The sequence below is a fragment of the Lissotriton vulgaris genome, chromosome 10 (assembly GCF_964263255.1).
Source record: "Lissotriton vulgaris chromosome 10, aLisVul1.2, whole genome shotgun sequence".
NCBI lineage: Eukaryota > Metazoa > Chordata > Amphibia > Caudata > Salamandridae > Lissotriton > Lissotriton vulgaris.
Window position 1 is genome coordinate 560,012,748 of NC_141698.1, and position 23,073 is coordinate 560,035,820.

The 23,073-nt window shown below is 36.4% G+C and overlaps 1 protein-coding gene across 1 annotated transcript; it reads right to left on the bottom strand.

Moving 5' to 3' along the window:
- Positions 1-964: 964 nt before the first annotated feature.
- Positions 965-5,042, bottom strand: LOC147688528 (uncharacterized). The gene is made up of 3 exons (XM_086939937.1): positions 4,351-5,042; positions 3,076-3,291; positions 965-1,228 (listed from the first exon to the last, which is right to left on the bottom strand). Exons 1-3 carry the CDS (start codon positions 4,804-4,806, stop codon positions 965-967), a joined length of 936 nt encoding a protein of 311 aa, XP_086796063.1. The 5' UTR covers positions 4,807-5,042.
- Positions 5,043-23,073: the final 18,031 nt, after the last annotated feature.

Consider the following 23,073-nt stretch of genomic DNA (forward strand, 5'->3'; position numbering starts at 1 on the left):
GGCTGCAGATGATATATATATATATATATATATATACATATATATATATATATTATGCAGCAACACTTCGGACAGTGGACCACTCAAAGAAAGGACAGGGCACCAATCCTAGGATCGCCAAATAGATTAGTTTTCAAGTTCCAGCGTGCTCTTTCCAAATGCTCCCTGTTCTAAGAGCATCACCCAAACCTGGGGTAAGCAGTCAATTTTTTGTCCAATATGGAAAAGCAATCTTCTACAAGTTGGTCTCATCCAGTTTTAAGAGACTATACAACTTTCCTAGTGTCCTCTTATATAAACGCTGAGTCGTGATGTAACGTTGTAATGCTCATTTAATAATCCATTTTAGGAAAAACACCAGCCAACGCATTTCGTTCTGAAACCAGAACTTCTTCAGGGCTGTAAGTTTAAAAACATACAAAATAACACTATAAGTGCTATACAAGACAACACACTAAATATAACAAGCATTTGCAATGCAATAGGTCTCGCATTAGAAAAGTTTGAGCTATTAGTATTGTAAATGGCAATGTCTTTATGCGGTAGTTAAGTTTTGTTTGTATAAAAAGGAACATATAAAATATGTCTTGTACAAAAGTTTAAAATTTTAATTATGTATAGAAAGACATTTGATATGTACATTCGATTTCCCAACGAGGTAATTGTAAACATCACAAACATATTGTGCAAACATTGCAATAGTGTTTTAGTTTTTTCAATATATTTTTTTGAGAACATGGCTTGTAAGAAAATTATTGTAAAAGTACAACACTCTAAATAAAAAGTACAATATAAAAGAACAGTTATGCATAGTAAAGAGACACTAATTGTATAGTATTAGTGTAATATAAAATCACATTTTAAGAATAAAAACAAATATCAAAATCAAAATGTGTCAGTATTTCTTTAGGCAAGTAAACAGTTCTTTGCAGTTCAAGAAAAGTTTTTTGTTGTTGGTATCTACCTAAATTTCTTCAATGACATCAGTTATGCATCCATTGCAAAACAACACTTTTAATTTGATGGGTAGATGTGGCATTAAAGCATCTTCAAAATTGTCAGTATCTGTTTCAATTTCTAAAAAGTCCATTAAAGCTATATTGACAATGTCTACTGACTGTAAATTTTCATTTGTTCCTACTTGTGCTGTCATTGTTGTGTTTTCTTGTAACGTTTTTTCAACTCCATATAATGTTACGAAAATAGTTTCCTTTGGAGGTTGTATAACCTATTGAAAATTAAAAAAAAAAAATTATTGTTTTACATTTGGGTCATTTGTTAATAATAAATGCATCCATATTGATAAATACAGGAGATGAACTTAGGAAAAAACATTTACATACATTTTAGAAATTTATGCAGCATTACATTAATTTACATTAAATGACAAGTTACTACTATATATAATCTTTATATGCCCTGTCGATGAATGGACTTTTGCTTTATTTTAACACTGTTACTGTATATTACTTCCATTGACAATTTGCCACTTGCAATGCATTGCGATTGGCAAATTGTGAGTTGCTAAATGAAGTGTAGAATAGTGTGTTTAACACTATTTGGTATTCCCAATGGGGTTGCAAATTGTGAGGTTCATTATTATTAATGAGTCCTTGCAATTTTCAAGGCCATTGGGAATGCCTGCGTTCCTATGGATGGTGGTTGGCTGTGCTGAGCGGGCTAATAGGCTACCATGTCTTGGATTGCTTTAAATATAGCATTTAAGAAAAAAAAAGCAGCTTTTTTATTATGCATTAAAAAAAATGAAATGGTTCATTTAACTTCCTAAGGGCTGGCAGAGGTCTCTGGTAATAATGCTTGCTCTTAAAAAATAATTTTGCATGCATTTGCAAAGGGGAAGGGGTCCTTTGGGGAGGTCTTTCTATTTGAGAATGCATTATTATCTACTTGAAGTAGGTGGTAATTGCGACTGGTTTGTGACTGCAAAACATTTGCATTTCGTTTTGAGACTCCCTATTTGAAAGGGAATGCCCCATGCAAATAGCAATTTGCAAAATTTATTTAGTGAGTCGTTAAATTGCAACTTGGAAATAGGCTATGTACATGGCTTAATAGGTTTTTGCATGCTTAAATGGGTTTGCGTATGTTTTTGGCATATAAAAACATATCGTACATTTGGCGTTTAGTATTTTATATTGAAGTAATAGCTCCTGTGTTATAAGTATTTCATTTGTTTTATAGCTTCTCTTATACGAATGTAGAATGTTAAAGCACTTTACATCACACACATATAGAGACATTTAATTATACATGTAATTCAGTGTGTATATAAAATGTTTTCAGGATTAAGAACATAACACAGTAGCTAACACTGACTTTAACATAAAAAAATGTATTTCCAACGAAATAATTCTTTTTAGCAGCATCAGTAAAATAATTACCTGGAAAAAAATATAAGTTAGTAATTGGTGCCATGCAGCGATAAGCAGCTGTTTGATGACAGTTATATGTTTCTCCGCTAGGTTACGATTGTCACTTATGAAGTACATAGTTACAAAATAATCTTTGTGACAAAAGCAGTTACCATGAATTTATGCATAAAAAAGATACTGCTTTTTAAAATGCATTATATACGTTCTTTGCAGTAGGCACATTAACCCTCTGTGCTACATTAGTTTAATCACATCTGCAACTGAACTGAATTCTCCTTAACTCCAGCAGGTACATTTAATTACTGGCATTTTTTTGAGACTTTTATTGTTGGTTGGAAGCTGCTAATTATACAAGACATGTTTCTGTGCTTCAAAATTGTTGTTTATGGATCCCCAGGCAATGTGTCACGGACCACTGGGCGTTTGCGGACCATGGTTTGGGAAATACTGTTATAGTATGTTGCATTCTACGTACTTTAGGCAATTTTATTAGCGAAGGTAAATGGTTGAATGTTATTTTTGGTATATTTGTATTTTAATAGTAAATTGAATATGTATATAGCTTAAAAACAAATTCAGTTGTACAAATTCTTTTAGGTGGCTTATAAAAATTATACTCTTGAAAAAAGTGTTATAACATAAAGCATTTTTTTAATTGATACATTTACAAATTTTTACTTACTTGCATTATGGTATGTCTCGTCGTATTTAATATTTTTTCTCCGTTAAATTTGTGTACAGTTAGATGTGTTAGCTGTACATACTTTCCAATATCGATAGTAAAGTCTGTTGCTTCTCTCCACAGACTAATTTTAACGGAGTCGATAGCATCATTTATTGTTATGCTCCTTATTTTTGTTTCCTGTCCTCCAACGAATATAATTTTTGTATCTTCAACCTGAAATATTAAAAATTATGATTTGTTATTGTGTTATTGCTCTTGTATATACGTTGTTTTTAGATGGAAAAAAACAGTTTTTACATACGTTTATTAGTACAAAATTAAACTTTTTGCAAAAGCATAGCATGTATATTTTAGCTAGCAATGTTTAGCAAGTAGTATCATATGTAAAGATTTTACTTACCTCATACTTGGTAGTGAATTGTTGCTTTCTAATTGTATAATTTTTTTGAAAATTGTCTGCAAAAAGTAGTTGTAATAGCTAAAGTAAACAATATAGAATAATTTCATATAGAAGAGCACTGCTATAATGCAAGTTGTTCATTGGACTGTATATTTATTATAAAGTAGTATCATATGTAAAGCGCTTTACTTACCTCATAATTGGTAGTCAATTGCTGTTTTTTATTTGTATAATTTGTTTTGAAAATTGTTTGGAAAAAATAGTTGTAAAAGGTATTCTGAACATTATAGAATAATTTAATGCAGAAGAGAACTGGCATAGTGGAAGTTGTTCATTGGATTGTATATGTATTAGCAAGTAGTATCATATGTAAAACGCTTTACTTACCTCATACTTGGTAGTGAATTGTTGCTTTCTAATTGTATAATTTGTTTTGAAAATTGTTTGCAAGAAATAGTTGTATTAGCTATAGTGAACATTATAGAATAATCTATGCAGGAGTGTACTGGAATAATTGAAGTTCTTAATTGGAATGTATATTTATTAGGAAGTAGAAACATATGTAAAGCGCTTTACTTACCTCATAATTGGTACTAAATAGTTGCTTTCTATTTGTATGATTTGTTTGTGAATTTTTTGCAAAAAATAGTTGTAAAAGGTATAGTGAATATTATAGATTAATTTCATACAGAAGAGCAGCTTAATAGTGCAAGTTATTCATAGGTATGTATCATTATAAGCATGGTTAAGTACATTTGCATAATAAACATTTAAGTATAGTCATTCAGTTTCAAGTTACTTTTTTTTGCTTTTAGAAAGGAGATGAAATGGCAAATGTCATAGTATTAACAAAATAATTCAGTGCATCTTACCTCTGTTACTGTTCCTGATACACTTAGTAGTGTTTTCACAGGAGCTTCGCGTACAGCCTTTATTGGAGACACTGGTGGTGCCATTGGCTGTAGAATGTATTCTGCTTCCTGGATAAGAGCTGAGGAAATAGAAAGTGGTGGCATCCTTGCAATCTTAGTTTTTTTGGTCAATAATAGTATACCATCTTTGAAAATGTAATTTCGAATTATTAATCCATTTTGTTCTCTTGTTTGATTATAGTATTCTTCGTTGTAACATGTTGCTTTAATACATCCAGTTTCATCTGCTAATGACATATGGTATAATACTTTATTCTCATTTTTAGCATTTCTATAGTAAGTCTTTGATGAACATTTAATAATGTTGACACGAACTACTTTTTGATATGGTTTGGCATCAACTTCTTTGTTGTTCTTTAGTTCTTCAATAGAAATCATCTGTAAAATAGAATGCATTATTTTAAAAACGTAGATAATGTTGTAAAGAAAACAATATATACAGACAGTAATCTAATGCATGCATTTAAATAGCCATCCATATTGGTTTGTGATCACTATAATATGATTCTAATGTGCCGCAATTTATAAAGCATGCATTTGTAAAAATGTGGTCTAACAAAGAGTTGTAGTCTGTTGTAGCTGTGGTTATTTTTTGTTCGCAATTGAAATGTGTTTGCATGTAAGTCAAAAGCAATTTAGCATTGTGTGTTGTTTTAAGTAAATCAATATTAAAATCACCCATTATTATATATTTATGATGTGGGTATGCATTTAATGTAGTTGTTAATATTGTCAAAAAGGCTTCTATTGGTACTTTGGGTTGTTTGTATATAAGTACTATTAAGTAATTTGTGTTGTTTATTGTTCGTGTTATTTTCAAAATGTCAACTTGTTGTTTTGTTGTAAATATTGGATGTATTATATGTTGTTTTTTGTAATAGATTGCAATTCCATGTTTTGTTTGTTTATTGAAAAAATTGTCAAATATTACACAATTATAATGATCAATATAATATGCATTGTTAGGTGTTTTGTGTGTTATATTAATTTCAGTTAAGCATAATATGTCAGCATTTAATATGTTACTATCAGCTTTTATTGACTTAAAATGTTTTTGTAATGATCTTATGTTATGTGTTATAAGTGTGAAATATTTGTTATATTGTGCTATCTGTGTTACAGATATTTCTAATAACATATATGTTTTTAAACATAGCATTTCTTCATGTACTTTAAAGTGTGTTGCTATTTTATTTTCATTGAAATATTTTAAATATATGTTTTTTAATGATTTTGCTCGGCTGATTGCTACATAATGTAAGTGATGTGTTTTGATGTTATTGAAATGTATATATAATGGTTCTATTGTTTGGCCTTGTGTTCTATGTATAGTGCGTGCAGATGATTGTCGTAATGGAAATTGTTTTCGTATAATAGTTATACACTTTTTGCTGTATTGAAATTGCCGAGAAATTTGTAATATTGGTGTCCAAGCATTAGAAATATTTGTATGGTACAGATGCTTGTTGTGTTGTCTTGTTTGTTTACCTATTTTGTGATTGTCAAAAACTATCCAAATAATAATTGGGTTATCATCTGTACTATCTACATATTCAACTATGCCTGTTGCACCATTAGTTAAACCATCATTAACATTTATATTTGAAGTTAGATCATAGCGCAATTTAATGGCAATATGTAATGTTTTTGATAAGTTCATTGTTTGTGTTGCATTTTTAGGTAATCTTTCTATTATTGCTTCTTTTGCTATTGCACTTAGGTCTCCTGCTACTGTATCTATTGCTATTGTTGTGTACATAGGATAGTGTTTTATGTGTTGTTGTAAAACATTATCATTAACCTCATCAACTTCTTTATTTGTACCCATTATATATGGTATTGATTGTATTATATGTGAGTCAGGTTCTATTTCGCGAGTTTTCAATGTTTGTACATCAGCATTTGTATGTTCACCTATTCTCAGTCTATTAAGAATTTCTGCAAATGGTAAATCATTTATTTGACGCATTATTTTAGTAAGTTCATATAATTTGAAATGTGTTTGCCACAAGTTTGTACTCAATGGTGCATACATGTGTCTAGAGTTTTCAAATATATATGAATCGAAAACTGGTTTCAATTGGTAAAAGGCTTGTTTGATGCTTTTATTTCTTGCATTCTATTGTGTATAAAAGTGAGCATATTTGTACATACCATTGAAATTTCATCTATTACTAATACTTTCGAATGCATTAGTTTACTTTGTAGTGCACCTCTGTTTTCATGTGTTAATTGTTTATATGTCAAAGTTTGAGAGACTGGAATTTTAAATGTGCTATGTAACGTTTGTCCACTAATATTATGTGCTGCTTGTCCAGTTGGTGCTGTAAGCAAAATATGAAAATTGTCTGGATTTTCTCCTGCTTTAGTATTGAAGTATCTTAGTAATGTTTGATAAAGTGCAGTTATAAGAAAACTTTTACCTACTCCTGCACCACCAGTACAAAACGTAAAGAAATTTGTTGTTTGTGTTTTGAGCCAATTCAAATGGTGATATACAAAATTTAGTTGCTCTGATGTTAAATTTTGCATGATGTTATTGTACTCTTCTTCTGGTAATACAATATTTACTAGTAAATCTTCTTCTGTTATACTTCTAACTCCTAAATCTAGTGAAAAGTCATAGTTTGCATCTTGTTGATAATCATGTGCATGTATTTCTCTGTCATCTATTGATATTTGTGCTGTAGGTGATGCTGGTGATGTTAGCATATTGTCATCATTATGTGCTTCTTCATCAATAGGCATTATATGTTGCTTGTTATATAAGGAATAGTTGTTATCGACTTCTAATTGTACTTCTAAGTATCTTTCATAATATGTGTTTTTGTCAGAAATTATATTACTTTCTATTCTCCAGGGGTAGTAAAGCATCAACAATTCCCTGTAATAGTTTTCAGGGTCATCAACTTTATTAAATTTGCGATAGCGTATTATTTTGTTTTTTTACGGCAAGTATTGTTGTTGTTGTTTTATTGCTAACCAATTCATCTATCATAAGTTCTTCATCATCTGAACTATAAAAGTTTGTTTCTAACAGTGAATTATCATAACTGTTTTGTACTTTTTTTATGTTACTTTTTGGTGCTGTATTATATTTGGATGAATATGAAACAAAACAGTTGCCAGTACTGCTCTAACAATTTTGTCTTAGACTCAAGAGGCTGAGTTAATAATTCTCAACTTAGAATGACCACTCTTTCAGTCAGATATATCACAAAAGGGATTTTTACTATAAATTTATTTTATTTTCTACTCGCAATTTTTTATTTTTGGAGTTGTTTTCTTATTTATGTATGTCAACAAAAGACATTCACAATTGAGGTTTAAGATTGCACTAATAAAGAAATAGAACTTAGATTTTTTCCGGTATAAAGTTGTCACTAATTTGCCATTTGTACAATAAACTTCTACATCCAAGAAGGTAAGTCTGGTTGTTGAGGACTGAATGCTGAATTGAATGTCTCTGGTTCTATTATTTAACCATCCGTGGAAGTTTCCGAGTTGCTCTTCATTTCCTGTCCAGGTCAAAAAGATGTCATCTATGAACCGGATCCATCCTCTGATCCATTCTTTATAAGGGTTGTTGTTGTATACGAAATAAAGCGTTCCACTTCTCAAGTAACCACCCAAGAAGCCTTAAACAAAATCTACCGGTGGGTCAATTCCTCCGGATAAGGAGAAATTGTACATTCAATGAAGAATATATAGATCACGCCAACGCACTGAGAGAAAGACTACTTCAAAGAGGATACCCTTCTAAACTTTTGAAACAAGTACAGAAAAGAGCCTGGTGGACACCATGGGAAGAATTGTTGAAAAAGAGAGAACGTGACAAACAGTCTAGAATTGTCTGTGTTTCCACTTACTGTCCCTCATCAAACTGGCTAAAAAGACCATCCATCAGAATTGGCATTTATTGCAAGAACTGGACCCTCAATTCAGCAAAGAACCTCTTTTTGCATTCAAAAAAGATAAGAGCATTGCCAATCAGATAGTTCGGGCTACAGTACCAAAAGCACATAATCCTACATTGAGAGACTATGTAGGTCTACCACCTATAAAAGGCCACCATAAATGTGGGACATGCGTCAACTGTCCATCAACAATGGAAGGATCACTATTTGAATATGACGGAATCTTTTGGAAACATGACAGTTTCACCAACTGCAAAACCCGCAATGTGGTTTATGGGATAGTGTGTCCGTGCGACCAACTATATATCGGAAAAACAAACCAAGAGGTACGACAAAGGATCTCAGAACATAAATCAAGAATAAAAAAGAAGGTACTCACAGCACCATTAGTACAACATTGGTTAGACAAAGGACACAACGACACTGACTTGAAATGGACGGTAATCTCTAAAATTGATCCTGACAAAAGAGGTGGCGACCAGGAAGCAAAACTAAGACAGAGGGAAGCTATGTTGATACTCAAATTTAATACTGCAACTAGTGCACTTAATAAAATGTCAGAACTCTATAATCTATAGGCCTTAATGTTTCACCTGCATTTTTCATTGGAAATAAGGGGACTCCACTGTTCCAATCAGTATTGATTTCGAATTTTCTCCTTGCTGCATGTCACCATGTTATTCAGTCCTTCATTCTAATACAAACACTCTCTGACAAAATTCACGAGTGACATTATATATTAAGCATTCATATAGTTGGGCAGCACGAGGCTCTATCTATCGTTAGAAAATAGTCCATGAACACAATTTTGCGAAATAGATTAATTGCTTTCATAAACTTCAATGTAAACACGCGAGAAAAACTCAGCCGAGTTAAAACTACTAATCCCATCATTCCACGGGACTTCGACCCCTGTGTTATTAAGCGCCGAATCCATGACGCATCAACACGGCGCCAAAGTAGATTGCCAGACGAGATTCGCGGGATTAAGACTAAACGACGGTAAGAGCCCAGAGAGAACTCGGACCCCCCTCAGAGGCGTTTATATCTTACTCCGCACACTAGACCACCCGATGTGGCGGTTTTATTTACCAAAAAGCCCGAGTCTGCAATTTGTAACTATATCCCCCCGCAAACTACTTCGAAGCAGATACCGCAGCAGCAGACACGGAGATGCCTAATCTCCGATTTAAAATGACTAAAAAACCTTGGTGATTACATTACGCGTCCGCAGAGAGCTAAAGAAATCGCTCAACTCTCCCTTTCTTGTTTTGTTTTCTCAGAAAAAACCAGACTTGACGCTTCTGTCACATTTACTGAGGCCGACCTATGGACGCCATTGTTCTAGGAATATACACGAACAGACCTTAGTAAGTTTATCTGACAATTTTGGACACAGGCATCATATATCCTTGGTCCAGCAACTTACAGATTCATTTTTCTTCGTCCACAGCTTCCTTCGAAGGAACCTACTAGAAACCCCTACAGGTACTACATGAGTGAGTGTTTCGCCGAATGTTTAGTTGAGAGTTACTTTTGTGAGTTGAGATCTGACTGAGTTTTTGTGTTAATTTTATGTTTTTCAGATTTTATCTGTATTGGTCCTGAGGAGAATCCCACAGATTAATGGGATTCGAAACGCGTCGACTCATTCACATTGAATTACTTGTACATATTTCATTTTGTACTTATTGTGATGACTGAATGTCATTAGATTCATCGATCTGCAACTAGATGACCGCATGTTGTGCATTTGATTCATAGAATTGGTGTTTAATTAGACAAGTATCTGATTTAGAATTTCAGTTTCTCTAGGCCCACCCTAGTTGTATATATTTAACAGGGGCCTTTTTAATGGTAGTAATTCATTTTGTTCCTTCTTTCCTCTTTTACACATTTCTCCACACACTTTCCCAAGCCCTTCCCCCACCACTTGTATGTGTGAGGTATTGTCTAGAATACTTGCGGGATGAGTGAAGTGCAGTGAGTTTGATGAGTGAGCGCTTGTCACACCCAATTGTACATATTCACATTTTCTTTCTAAGTTCTATTTCTTTATTAGTGCAATCTTAAACCTCAAGTGTGAATGTCTTTTGTTGACATACATAAATAAGAAAACAACTCCAAAAATAAAAAATTGCGAGTAGAAAAGAAAATAAATTTATACAAAAAATCCCTTTTGTGATATATCTGACTGAAAGAGTGGTCATTCTAAGTTGAGAATTATTAACTCAGCCTCTATAGTCTAAGACAAAATTGTTAGAGCAGTACTGGCAACTGTTTTGTTTCATATAGATGTGGCGTAGCCTTACTGCGCTTAAGCCAAACCCGTCTTTGTTCCCAGGTATTATATTTGGATGCATATTCAGCTAAAGTACATTTTTCTAATGTTATTGGCCGCTTGCTATACTTATTAATTATATTATCAAATTGTACTTTTGTTGATGTTTCAGGCATCATAATAACTGTATTCATGTCTTTTATTAAGTAGGTTTGTTTGTCTGGTAAACTATTGATAAATAAAAATGATCTAGAGCTTTTTCTTAATGGCATCTGTAGTATAAGATAAGCAGCTTCTTGTGCACTAATTTCAGTGCAATTCAAAAATGTATTTCCAATATGTTTTAATTGTTCTTTAATGTTTACATTATGAGAAACTTCTTTTGCTGCTTGTGCTATTATCTTGCTTAACCCCTGCTGAGATTTACTCATATATGATACAATATATACAGCACAAGCGTATGTATCTAAGACATATTGTATATCTATGTTAGCTTGCCATGCTTGCAATATCATTCTATTGTAATTATTAATAAAAGACTCAGCTGGTGTTCTTTCTAAAAAAATAGTTGTTTTGTTTATGTGTAAGCGTATGCATTTTATATATTGCTCTTCTGTTAATTCCATTTTGTGTAGAAACTCTTCATATGTGTAATGTGGAAAACTTTCTGTGGACATTGTAGAATGGATAATATCTATGTGTTGCTTTGCAATAGTATCTTTTTTGTCTAATTCTAATGGCTTTAATATTTTAGTACATGGCATAGGATATTTTGGGTATTGATATTTGCATGTTTTTTTATGTTTTATACGACAATTTTTAGTATGCCCGTGTTTTTGCAGTGGAAGTAAACATTCAAAAGAAATTTCTTTGTGACATGTTATGTGTTTGTTAATAAAAGTAATAACTTTGTCATCTTTGTCTAAGCCATACTGTGGTGCATTATCTACCCAAAGTAATGCATGTATATGCAGTGATCCTCTTTATTGAAATTCAACTCTGTAGAAAAAATCTGCAATTTATCTATTGGATTACTTTTGTGCAATAAAATACAGTTAAATAATTTTTTTACTTGATAATCAAAGTGTCGTGCACATGTTATAGGATCTTGCTGAATTAAACTACATTTACTTTCCCAAGACATACTTTTGAATTCTTCTTTGGTGCATTCTTTTTGTTTTTTTTATACGTAAAAGTATATTAATTAAGTGATACCACTTTGTTTCTGCTGCAGACAAAGTAAAAAAAAAGTTGGAATCCCAATTGTCTTATCATAGCAAACAAATCTCTTTTGCAGTTTTCCCAGTAAGGAGGAGAACTTCGTATTGTTTTTAATAATATATACCCTTCATTAAAGTGCAATATAGTTTGTAAATTTTCTTTTATGTCTTTCACTGTAATAATTTTACCATCAGTAAAATGTTTTCTAAGGGATATAAATATTTTATCTTGTATTTGTTTAATTTGCAATTTTTTCAATTTGAAAAACAGATTTGTAATATTATTAGCTACTCTTTTATCATAACTTCTCAACTCAACTTTACATATTGTACTATAATGTACTGATACATGTCTATCTTCATTAGCTGTTGTACGTTTGCCACAAAATATTGTGGGAAATGCTAAATATTCAGAATATTTATCTTCATATAATCCACGCGGTTTATTATGTTCAGCAGGTGCTAAATTTAATACATTTATGTTATTATCTGTTATTGTTTCATCATTTAATAATGTATCTAAATTGCCTACAGGTATGTCATCTGTACTACTTGAACTATTACTATTATCAGATGTATGTATACTGCTTGTTTCATTTGGAGTATATTCCCAATCTGCATTTATTGTTACTCCATATTCTTTAAACAAATCACTATTGTATGCTAACCATGAAGCTGCATTTTTAACTATATTCGGTCTCACATTTTCATAATGTGTGTATGATTTATAGCGTAATCTTCTTTTTAATTTAATTGGTATTGTCATAGTATCACTTATCTGTCTTGGTAATATTGTAATAGTTGTCATCACATCAGCTGGAACATTAACAACAGCACCTGTTAATGATTTTTGAAATCCATGTGGCAGTGTTTTAATTTTCAAAAAAGGTATTCCTGGAGATATTAATATCTCTTCCAAGTCATACAAATATAATTAAGGTGGTATATCAGGAAAACTCATGCCATTATAAACTGAACATGGTGGTATTTTATTTTTAATAATGTACTTATTGCATGTATTACATATATAATTTGTTTGCTGGTTACTAATATTACATAATAAAAAAGTTTTGTTGTGGATAATATTGCAGATATTTCTAACTGTTTCCTTATGCCACATTTGGTTACAAATAGTGCATATATATTCAGGTCCATAATGGATTTGATTAATAAAGTCATCTATAATAAACATTATTTTTAATTGATTACTATTTATATGTTGTGTTACATCTATTGTAACATTTTTAATGGAAGTAACATGAATATTTTGTTGGCTTACAGTAAGTTCTTCTATTTCAGAGTCTTTATTTAAAATATTAGGCATCATGATATTTTCTATGTTATCTGTTTGCTCTACATTAATATGATTTTCCCTGGTACTAACATTTGGTTCAATATCTGCAGATATAACAGGTATAGTTTGAAAGGCTAATTTTGTACTATAATGTATAGGCATACGTGTTATTACCTTTTTTTCCTTTGTGCACTTAGTCTCCTTTGAGCTTTTTGAAATGAAGTTGTAAGAATTGCATTTATAGTAATAGGTATAATGTTTAGTAATATTGATTTATTATTTAGGGGTAAAATGTTATCTGAAAGCATTGTTATATGCTGCACTAAATGTGTGATTGTTTTAGTATGTAAAAGTGTTGTTGTACAATCATGTGTTTTCTTATTGTGTGATGTTGTATATGAATAGTAAATAAAATAGTTGTCATCACTTTTAGCAATAACAATTACTAGTGTATCTAAGTAAATTATGACAGAGGCATGTATAGTTAATGCATTTTTTAAAGCTAATGTTAGGCTTTTTTCTAAACTATCATTGTGTAACATTCTATTATTTGTTGTTTTTTAAGCCGAATTGAATATGTTGTATTATTGTATTTAATGTAATTAGGTATGTCTTTAATGTCTATATTTTTTTTAGGATAAAACGTTAGCATGTCTATATACATTGTTTTTCCAAGTTGCATTACATTATATATGTCTTGTATAGTCCATTCTTTGATAAATGTAAATTTATTGTAAAGAAGAACAAATACAAGATTGCAAATATATATGCTATTTATTTCTTTTTCTTGAAATTCTGTATTTAAAATGCTATGATGTAGTTTTATTAATTTGCTACTATCTGTATGCTCATTATTGAGAAGGCTCATTTCATCAACATTTAATGCATGGTTAGAGAATTGCTGTATTTGAGTATTTTTAGAAATTTCTTCAGTAACATTTTCTTTCTTGCTATTGCTAATAGTTGTTGATGTATTTGATAGCAATCTTTCTTTTATAATTAACTCTTGTTTACTACTTTTCTTTTTTGCTATTTTCTTTTTATCTTTTTTAATATTCTGCAAGTGTTCAGTAAGCACTACATCTTGGGTAACAATTGTGGTAATTTTCTGTTTCTTACAAGGCTTACAATTTTGATTTTTTGTGTAATGCCTTTTTGTTGGTGTTTTTATTAAAGTAGCAGTTTCAGATAATGTATTTAAGGATGAACTTGCTACTTCTGTATGTGTACTATTGTGCGTCTGTTTTCCTTGTAACATAGATGTTGATGCTTCAACATTTATGTTACTATTGCTATTTGCTTGTACACAAATGTCTGCTGTATGTACAAAATGTTTTGTTGTTTTTTGTAATTTTTTCTGCTCTATTTTTAAAGCTCTTGCAAATGATGTTTTCTGTATTTTTTGAACATTTATTGGCGTTAATTCAAATTGGACATCTACTGCATTAAATGCTTTTATGCTATTTGCTATATTTTTTATATAATGTCTCACTTCTTGAAAAGTTTTTTTTTTTAGTAGTACACATGTGCCATTATGATGTGGCATTCCAGTGTTATCTGGACTATGTGAATCAAATACAAAATAGCTATCTTCATTTTTAATGATAGATATAACATAAACATCCATACAAAGCAATACTCCAGAAGCTGTTATTGATAAATGTAATGCTTCTTGTATGTCTGGATATATTAAATCAAAACGTGTAAATATATTACCATAATAAACTTGTCCAAATTTAATTGAATAAATATTGTTTCCATCTGTGATATATATGGGCAGATCATCAGGATGCATATAATCTTGTTTATTGATAGAATGCATTTCTAAATATAATGCATTTCCAAGATCCATTATATAATGTAAATCTTCTGCATCCCATATATATGCTATTTTATTTTGGTTGTGAATAATAGCAAAGACACTATTTGGAAGGCATTGTTTACCTCTTGAATGTATTGAAAACTTTTCATGGCCTTGATGGTATTGAGCTTGTATAATATTATGCATTTTTATATGTTTACAAAAGACTATTTAAATGTTAGTATTTAATTATGTTTGTGTACTCACTAAGTGTATTGTATATTTACAATTTTGTACGAATAATAACAGTGCAAGTACAGAGATGTAGATAGGCTTTTAAATGATAATTTTGTATTTAATTAGAAGTTCTTTACCTTATTGATTTCTTCTTCTTTTGAAGGACCTGTAAGACAAAGTAATGTGTCATAAATGTTTCAGTCTATATGTGCATTTATTAATTTATTGTTATACAATAGCATATAATAGAACATGTATGTAGAAAACTATAGTACAACAATGTTTTGTAATACTAAAGACAATACCTGCAAATATATATTTTGTAAAATACTAATCATATATTTAAGTATACATTAAGTACTGCTAAATGTACATATTAATTGTGAATGCATTTATTATTACATATTGTAGTAGTTGCAGTTTGCAATCACAGTAACAATGTACTTACTTTACACATACTGTCACTAAGTTTAAATTCACTTTGCAGTCACTATCTCAGCATTTACTTTGCATTTACGGTTACTTTGCATTTTTTCTGCACTTATTGTCAATATGCATTCACTTTCTTTGTATTTAGTTTGCTTTCACTGTTACTTAGCATTCAGTGTATGTCAACAACATTTGTGTGTCAACACTGCCTGTGTGTGAATAGTTCTTGTGTGTGAACAATACTTGTGTGTGAACAATACTTGTGTGTGTAGAATACCTGTATGTGAACAGTGCTTGTGTGTAAACAGTGTATGGTGTGAACAGTGCTTGTGTGTAAACACTGCCTGTGTGTGAGTAGATTCTATGTATAAAAGTACTTGTGTGTAAACAGTGTTTGTGTGTGTGCAGTGTCTTTGTGTAAGTTGTACTTGTCTATGAGAAGTGCTTGTGTATGAAAAATGTATGTGTGTGCAAGCAGTTTCAGTGTGTATTAGCAAACTGTATGGGTATGTAGTGTATGTTTGAGATATTGCCTGTATATATCAACAGTGTCTATGTGTGCAAGCATTGTTTGCGTGTGTATGTAGTATATGTGTATGTGAACAGTGTATGTTTGTGATCATTGTTTGTATATATGACAATTGTTTGTGTGTGTGAGCAGTGTGTGTGTGCAAGCAGTGTTTTCTTGTGTGTATACATTTTCTGTCTAAGTGACCATTGTTTATGTGTTAGCAGTTTGTGTAAATAGTGTTTATGTGCTAATAGTACTTGCGAATGAGAGTGCTTGTGTTTATGAATGCCTGTATGTGTGAGATATGCTTGATAAATATACAGCATACATATATACTATTCAAATATATATATGGCTGAGATACCCGCCACCCCCTCTCAACACAATCCCCAAGGATGGGAAACCGGAAACAGTTCTGAACTTTTGGAAGACGGGAGGGAGTGACCCTCCCGGCCGTATTTATTAAAATATGAAACAAAATTAAAACATTAAAATAACAGTTTCATATTATGTACAATTTCATTACCACATTGCGATGTTTGGCTAACCTTAACATATTCTCTAATACAAAGGTTCTCCTAGCCGAACTAACATCCTACAAAACATCTAACTTGAAATTTTGAAATTGTACATCCTAACGTTTAAGGGCCAACGGCAAGGTCGTAACCGGTGTCAAGATCCCTAACCAGAAATATCCCCCTCACTTGTGAGGGGCGACCGCACAGAGGTGTACCTCGAGTGCAACTACCAATTTCCCTTGACTTGACGGGGGCCCCAATAAACTCGACGCCACTTAAAGGTCGTTCGAGGACTCGTGTGAGGAATCTAGAAGGTAGCGTAGACCCCCCCCCCAAACCCCACACAACTTACCGCATCTGCCGTCGCAGATGTCCTGGCCCCGGGAAATTCTCCAGGAGGGGGCTGTAGCCCCTCCTACCCAGGAAGGGGCCTTGACCGCCTTTCCTTTCCTTTCGGCGGCCCATCCTTAGAAGGGACCGCCTTCCCCTTGGAGGGGCCAATGGCCACCTCCCTCGAGCGCTCCCATCCGTAATGGGTGACGCCCACTCATAGGGATCTACCAATTAGTGCTCACCGATCATGACCTTACCGCCACAGGCCGGATAGTTGACCGGCTATCCGGACCCCCCACAACACTCCTACCTAAAGGTCATGTCTTAAAGTCTTTAGCCAAGCTATACAGTCCCCTATGAGTAACTCGTTCCCCACCCGGGACAAATGAACACCATCCCCCAAATACATACTGTCACCAGTAATACAACCATGCGAAATAGAATGCAGTGTATTGGAACGGAACAATCTACTCACTTTGTTATTAATTTTTCTTACCGAATGATTCAGAGCAGAAACAGAAATAGCACCCCGCCATACTTTTCGTGGGATCATATGTGACCATGCAATCGTGCACCCTGGAACTCTCCTCGCCAACCAACTTACAGTGGAAAGCATCGCCTCAAGAAGAAGTCGTCTACCAGTGGTGACCAAATCATTGCCCCCAAGATGTACTATGACTATAGACGGCGGTGACCTTGTCCGCCCTAGCAAACCCTCAAAAAATGATTGAAACTGGTCAATACAGAGTCCGCCCTTTCCGTAGAAGGACATACTGTACCCGTATTCCCCAGCCACGTGAATTATGTCACCTGCTTTGAATACGTCCGCGGCACGCCTCACGTATGAGTGGCCCACGACCCACACCTCCTTTTTCACAGCCGGTGAAGTCTGACCGCTGGCCCGGTGTTGGGTCGACTGCATAGTCCGCCCCGCCTCGTAGGCTTGCGCAACTGAAACCAAACAAAAACAAGAAGCGTGAGTACATCATTACAGCTTCACAACATGTGCAACCGCACATACCTCTTATAACAATTGGAGGACCAACGCCCCACACGTTTAACTTGTTCAACATTCAGACCCCTGGCTGTAGCCTCTGTAGCTGCCCCTATCCGAAAGGAATGGGTCCCAAACTCGCCCGGGTTCAAGCCCGCAGCCGTAATCGACATCGCAAGCACCCGCTGAAACTGAAACCTCGTCAGTGGGGTGGCGTCAGCGTGTCTCAACAAGGTCCCCCCCCATGATGCCACCCTTTGTGCTAAATATTCCTCTACACAACTTACCGGGCACATGGAGGACCCGGGGATCCTTTGTATGATTATGCAATCACCCATCGCACCCTGGTCGGTCTTGGACCTGACGAACGAGACAGTCATTGTCTCCCCTCTGATCTGAACGTGCTCTTGGCACAGTCCCCCCATCACATCCTGCTTGTTCCTCGCCACTAGTTCGCTTACCCGCATAGCCCCATGGAATGCCAGCGTAAAAGCGGCTCGGAATAACACTGTCTCATACTGGGATGAACATGTTGCAGGGAGTCTAGATAATAACAGGGCCAACCTATCCAAACCTATCGGGCGCCTTTCATCTACTCTGCGACCCTCAAGGCGTTGCCACCCACGTAGCGCTTTTTGCACAACGAAAGACGCTGTCGGGTCCTGGATCCCATGAGCCCTAGCCACAAAGGAAATGGCGGCCGGATGCCTCTGGGCCGTAGCCACTGATTTGCCTGCCTGACGTAAAGACAGCAGGAATTTCACTACCAACTCCTCCTGGCCCCAAAGCTCCCCTCTAGCCGCCCCCAAAAAGGCCCAATAGGAACGGAACGCCCCTTCATATGCCTTCCTCGTCCTGGGTGCTAAACTCTCTCCCACGAGGTTCTGTAGTTCGGGGCACCGAGAGACCAGAGAGCTCCGGGAAAGGGTGCTGCCACCGGGTCCGCTGTGGGCAGAAAACCCCAGAAGGCCTGCATACGAAAACGAGAAAGCGCATCAGCCGCCTGTTTCATCACCCCCGGGACATGTCTTGCCTTAAATAGGACATTCAATTGCATACACAATAACACCATCTCCTTGAGCAATCTCAGAATCCATTTGCATCGTGCTGCCTGGCTATTGATACACTCAACCACGGTCATGTTATCAGACCAGAATACCACAGAGTGATCTCTGAACCCCTCGGGCCAAGTTCTCAGGGCCACCAGAATGGGAAAAAGTTCTAGGAAAGCAATGTTACTTGTCAGACCATTATCATGCCACCATTGAGGCCATTTTTGTGCCGACCACTGAGTGCCGAATATGGCACCAAAACCAATGCTCCCTGCCGAATCTGTCCACAGCCCCAGCTCCTCAGAGGACACGGCCGGTTTGTTCCAGACAATTCGACCATTGAAATCCGCCAGAAATGCCAACCAAATGCGCATGTCCTGGCGAACCTCGGCCGAGAGCCTTGTGCGATGATGACCCTCCTTCAGGCCGACCATGGCTTGAGCGATCGAGCGAGAAAAGGGGCGGGCCATCGGTATAACTCTTAGGGCAAAATTCAACTGTCCCACCAATTGCTGTAATTGATGTAGCTTAACCTTAGACTCACTTATACACATTTGCAGGGATGCCCTGAATCTTAACACTTTGTCACCTGGTAAACGAAAACAACCTTCTTCGGAATCGAGCTCGATCCTCAGAAACTCGAGGCAAGTCGAGGGACCCACAGTCTTACCTGGTGCCAATGGCACGCCAAACTGATTCATCAAGACACAAAATGCAGTCAAAGCCTGTCCACATTCAGGATCCCCGGCTGCCCCCAGAAACAAAAAGTCATCGAGATAATGCATCACATGTTGAAACCCCGTCTTCTTTGTGAAGACCCATTGCAGGAAGGAACTGAACTTTTCGAAATATGCACACGATATAGAGCACCCCATCGGCATACACCTATCCATGTAATATTGACCCTGAAACATGAAACCAAGGAGACGCTGATCGTCTGGATGTACCGGGAGCAACCGGAACGCTGACTCGATATCCGATTTTGCCATCAGCGCACCGGGCCCCAGGCGATTCAATATGGCTACGGCCTCATCGAAGGATGCGTACCGCACCGAACACACTTCCGGGTCTATCGCATCGTTTACGGAAAGACCACGTGGGGCTGATAAATTATGTATCAGCCGAAACTCACCCGGGTCCTTCTTGGGGACCACCCCCAAAGGGGAACAAACAAAGTCAGCAACTGGTGGCACATTAAATGGACCGGTGACTCGACCTCGAGCCACCTCCTTCCCGATCTTTTCCTGTACCACGGTCGTATGCTGTAAGACTGATATCTGGTTTTTACATTTTGCTATACCCCGAAACTACCCCACTGGGATGCGGAAACCATATGAAAATCCGTTCCGCAACACCCCAGCGGAAGCGTGATCCGGGTATTCGCAGAGCCAGGGAATCATTGCCAAGGTATCAATCGGAGTAGGTAAAGGCGCCCCTCGGACTATGTCAGACCTGTTTGGCGCCTCCTCTACCCCCGTTATCACCCGTTTTGGCTCTGCACATGGACTCAGGATGGGATGATTGCCCACACCCCCCACATTCGTGCCTAAATTTGCATGACCCCTGGGGCCTCGTACATTTCCCCCTGTTAAAGTTCCAACAAATCCCCCTTTTACCTGCATTGCCGATTGGCCTCGAGTGATTGTCGTTACTCGAACCTGATCGAAAGGGCGTCCCCGCATATTGGCGGGAAGATTCACCAATGTTACTCCCTACCAAAGGCACCTTCAACATACCAGAATCCTCCATTTTGGACCAGGAGACAGAATCATAACAATCCCAAGTTAAGTTTTTATCATGCTCTTTCGCCTTTCTGAAAATATTGTCGTAACAAAACCAATGATTGCCCTCGTGAGATACTGAATACCCCATGATCCGTGACTGATAAATCGGCAATTCGGGCAGCAATTCGGGCCTACGTTCACCCAAGATGGATGTAAAAACCCCCCATGCTTTGCCCCAATTACCAATGTTTTCATTTACCTTAAAGGCGGCCATCTTTGCGCGCCAAACACTCGGATGCATGAGCTCCTTCTGGCTCTTAACGTGCTCCATCTCATAATGATCAGTAAGCAACGAGAAGATGTTTATATACTCCCCTGCCCATATCTTCTCTTTGATAGCCAGAGGGACATGTTGACCCAACTTTTCCCTTCGAGAGGGTGCCGACTCATCCCTTGCAATTGGCAATGGTCGCTTACCTGAACCGGAAGCTGTATCTGCGACTGGACCTGAGCCAGGTGGCGTCTCCACTGCCGCAGCCGGCGATGGTGCCTTCGTCGCTTCCCTTGTTTCCCGCAGCTGCTTCATCAACACCTGCGCGTCGTCAGCCGTGGCGCCCTTGCTACCTTTACCCAACCATGCTGCTAATTGTGCTGCCAGCTCGGGCGGCATATCCTCCCCGGACACGGGGGTGACCACCACGGGAATCGGATTCCCTTCCTCCGGCACAGGAGTGGGTGCTTCGAGTGGGGTACAGGGAACTGGGACATCTCCCCCAGCTGCTCCCCTTCTGGGCCTCTTGCCTTTTCCTCCTGGAGCTGCTCCTACCAGAGGACGTTTCGGCCCCCCTTCCTCGTCTTTCTCCGCCATTCGCTTCTTTAGGTCGGTCACCTCCTTCATGAGAACACGCAGCATCTGGTCGGTAGTCATTCGCTTTCCCGCCTTCTTAGGCATTCTCCGACAGAGTATCTGTAAAACAAACAAGAAAGATTACTACGCTCAAAATTGGCTCTTCGTTCCGTCTCGAGCTCACGTGCAGCGAGGTGGTGCAGCTTCAGAGCACAGGAACAAGAGGATGCTTCCTTGGCTTGTTGCTCCTTTTATCCGTCTTCAGGGCGGGCGTAAACCCGCCCCGGCCTGCCCCGTGGGCGTGGCCCGGCCGCGTCAGTGTCTAGGCCAGCCCACTCCAGGGCGGGAAAAGGCGCGCCCCGGCTACGCCGCTTCGGGCATACCAGCCGAGACTCGCCCCCCGCCCAAGATGGCTTCCCGGGGGGATCGTGGTACTCCGCCATACGTTCGGGGGGACCGAATGGTCGCCCCTTTCCATTAGAGATATAGACTAGTATATTATTATCACATAGCGTTTAGTATGCATAAAAAAACACATCCAATAACACACTACCATGTGTTATTGCATGCTGCCATTACGCACAACTAGTAGTACTTATTAATAAATGTTATCTTTAAACACAAATATACTATTTAGCAGTCTTGCAAATTTGCAATGCATACAATATTGAATGTTGTAGGTTGTTATTATTAAAGACATACATATTTTAGCAAGTGTCAATACATAGTAATAGTTGTCAATACATGCTATTATTAAGCATACTAAATTGACTACTACTGCATGTGAAGAATGCCTATGTGTAAACAGTACTTCTATGAAACAGTGCTTGTGTATGGTATGTGCAACTGTATGTGTGCATAGTGCTGGTCTGTGTGCATAATGTTTGCATGCATATTTAGTGCTTGTATGTGTAAACAATGCTTATGTATATGCACATTATTGGTGTGTTTAAACAGTGCATGTGTGTGTATAATGCTTCTGTATGTACAGTACTTTTTTCTAAACAGTGCCTGTGTGTGAACAATGCTTGTGTGTTAAGTGTGCCTGTATGTAAACAGTGCTTGTGTATGAACAGTGTTTATGTGTAAGCAGTGCTTGTAGGTGAATAGTACCTGTGTATGCACAATACTTGTATTTGAACAGTGCTTGTATGTGAACAATGCTTGTGTGTTAAAAGTGCTTATGTGTGAACAGTACATGTGTGTAACCAATGTTTCTGTAAAACAGCACTTGTATGTGAACATTGTCTGTAAATGTGAGCATTTTTTATGTGTGTGAGCAGTGTTTTTTGTTCAAGCAGTATTTGTATGTGCTAGTGCTTTTGTGTAAGAATGTTTGTGTGTGTGAATGCTTGCATGTCTATGAAATGCTTGTGTGTGTAAGAAATGCTTGTATATGTAAGTAGTGTTTGTTTGTTTGTGTAAGCATTTTTATGTATGGTAGCAATGTTTATGTGTGCAAGCAGTGTCAGTATGTAAGAGTAGTTTGTGCATATGTAGTGCTT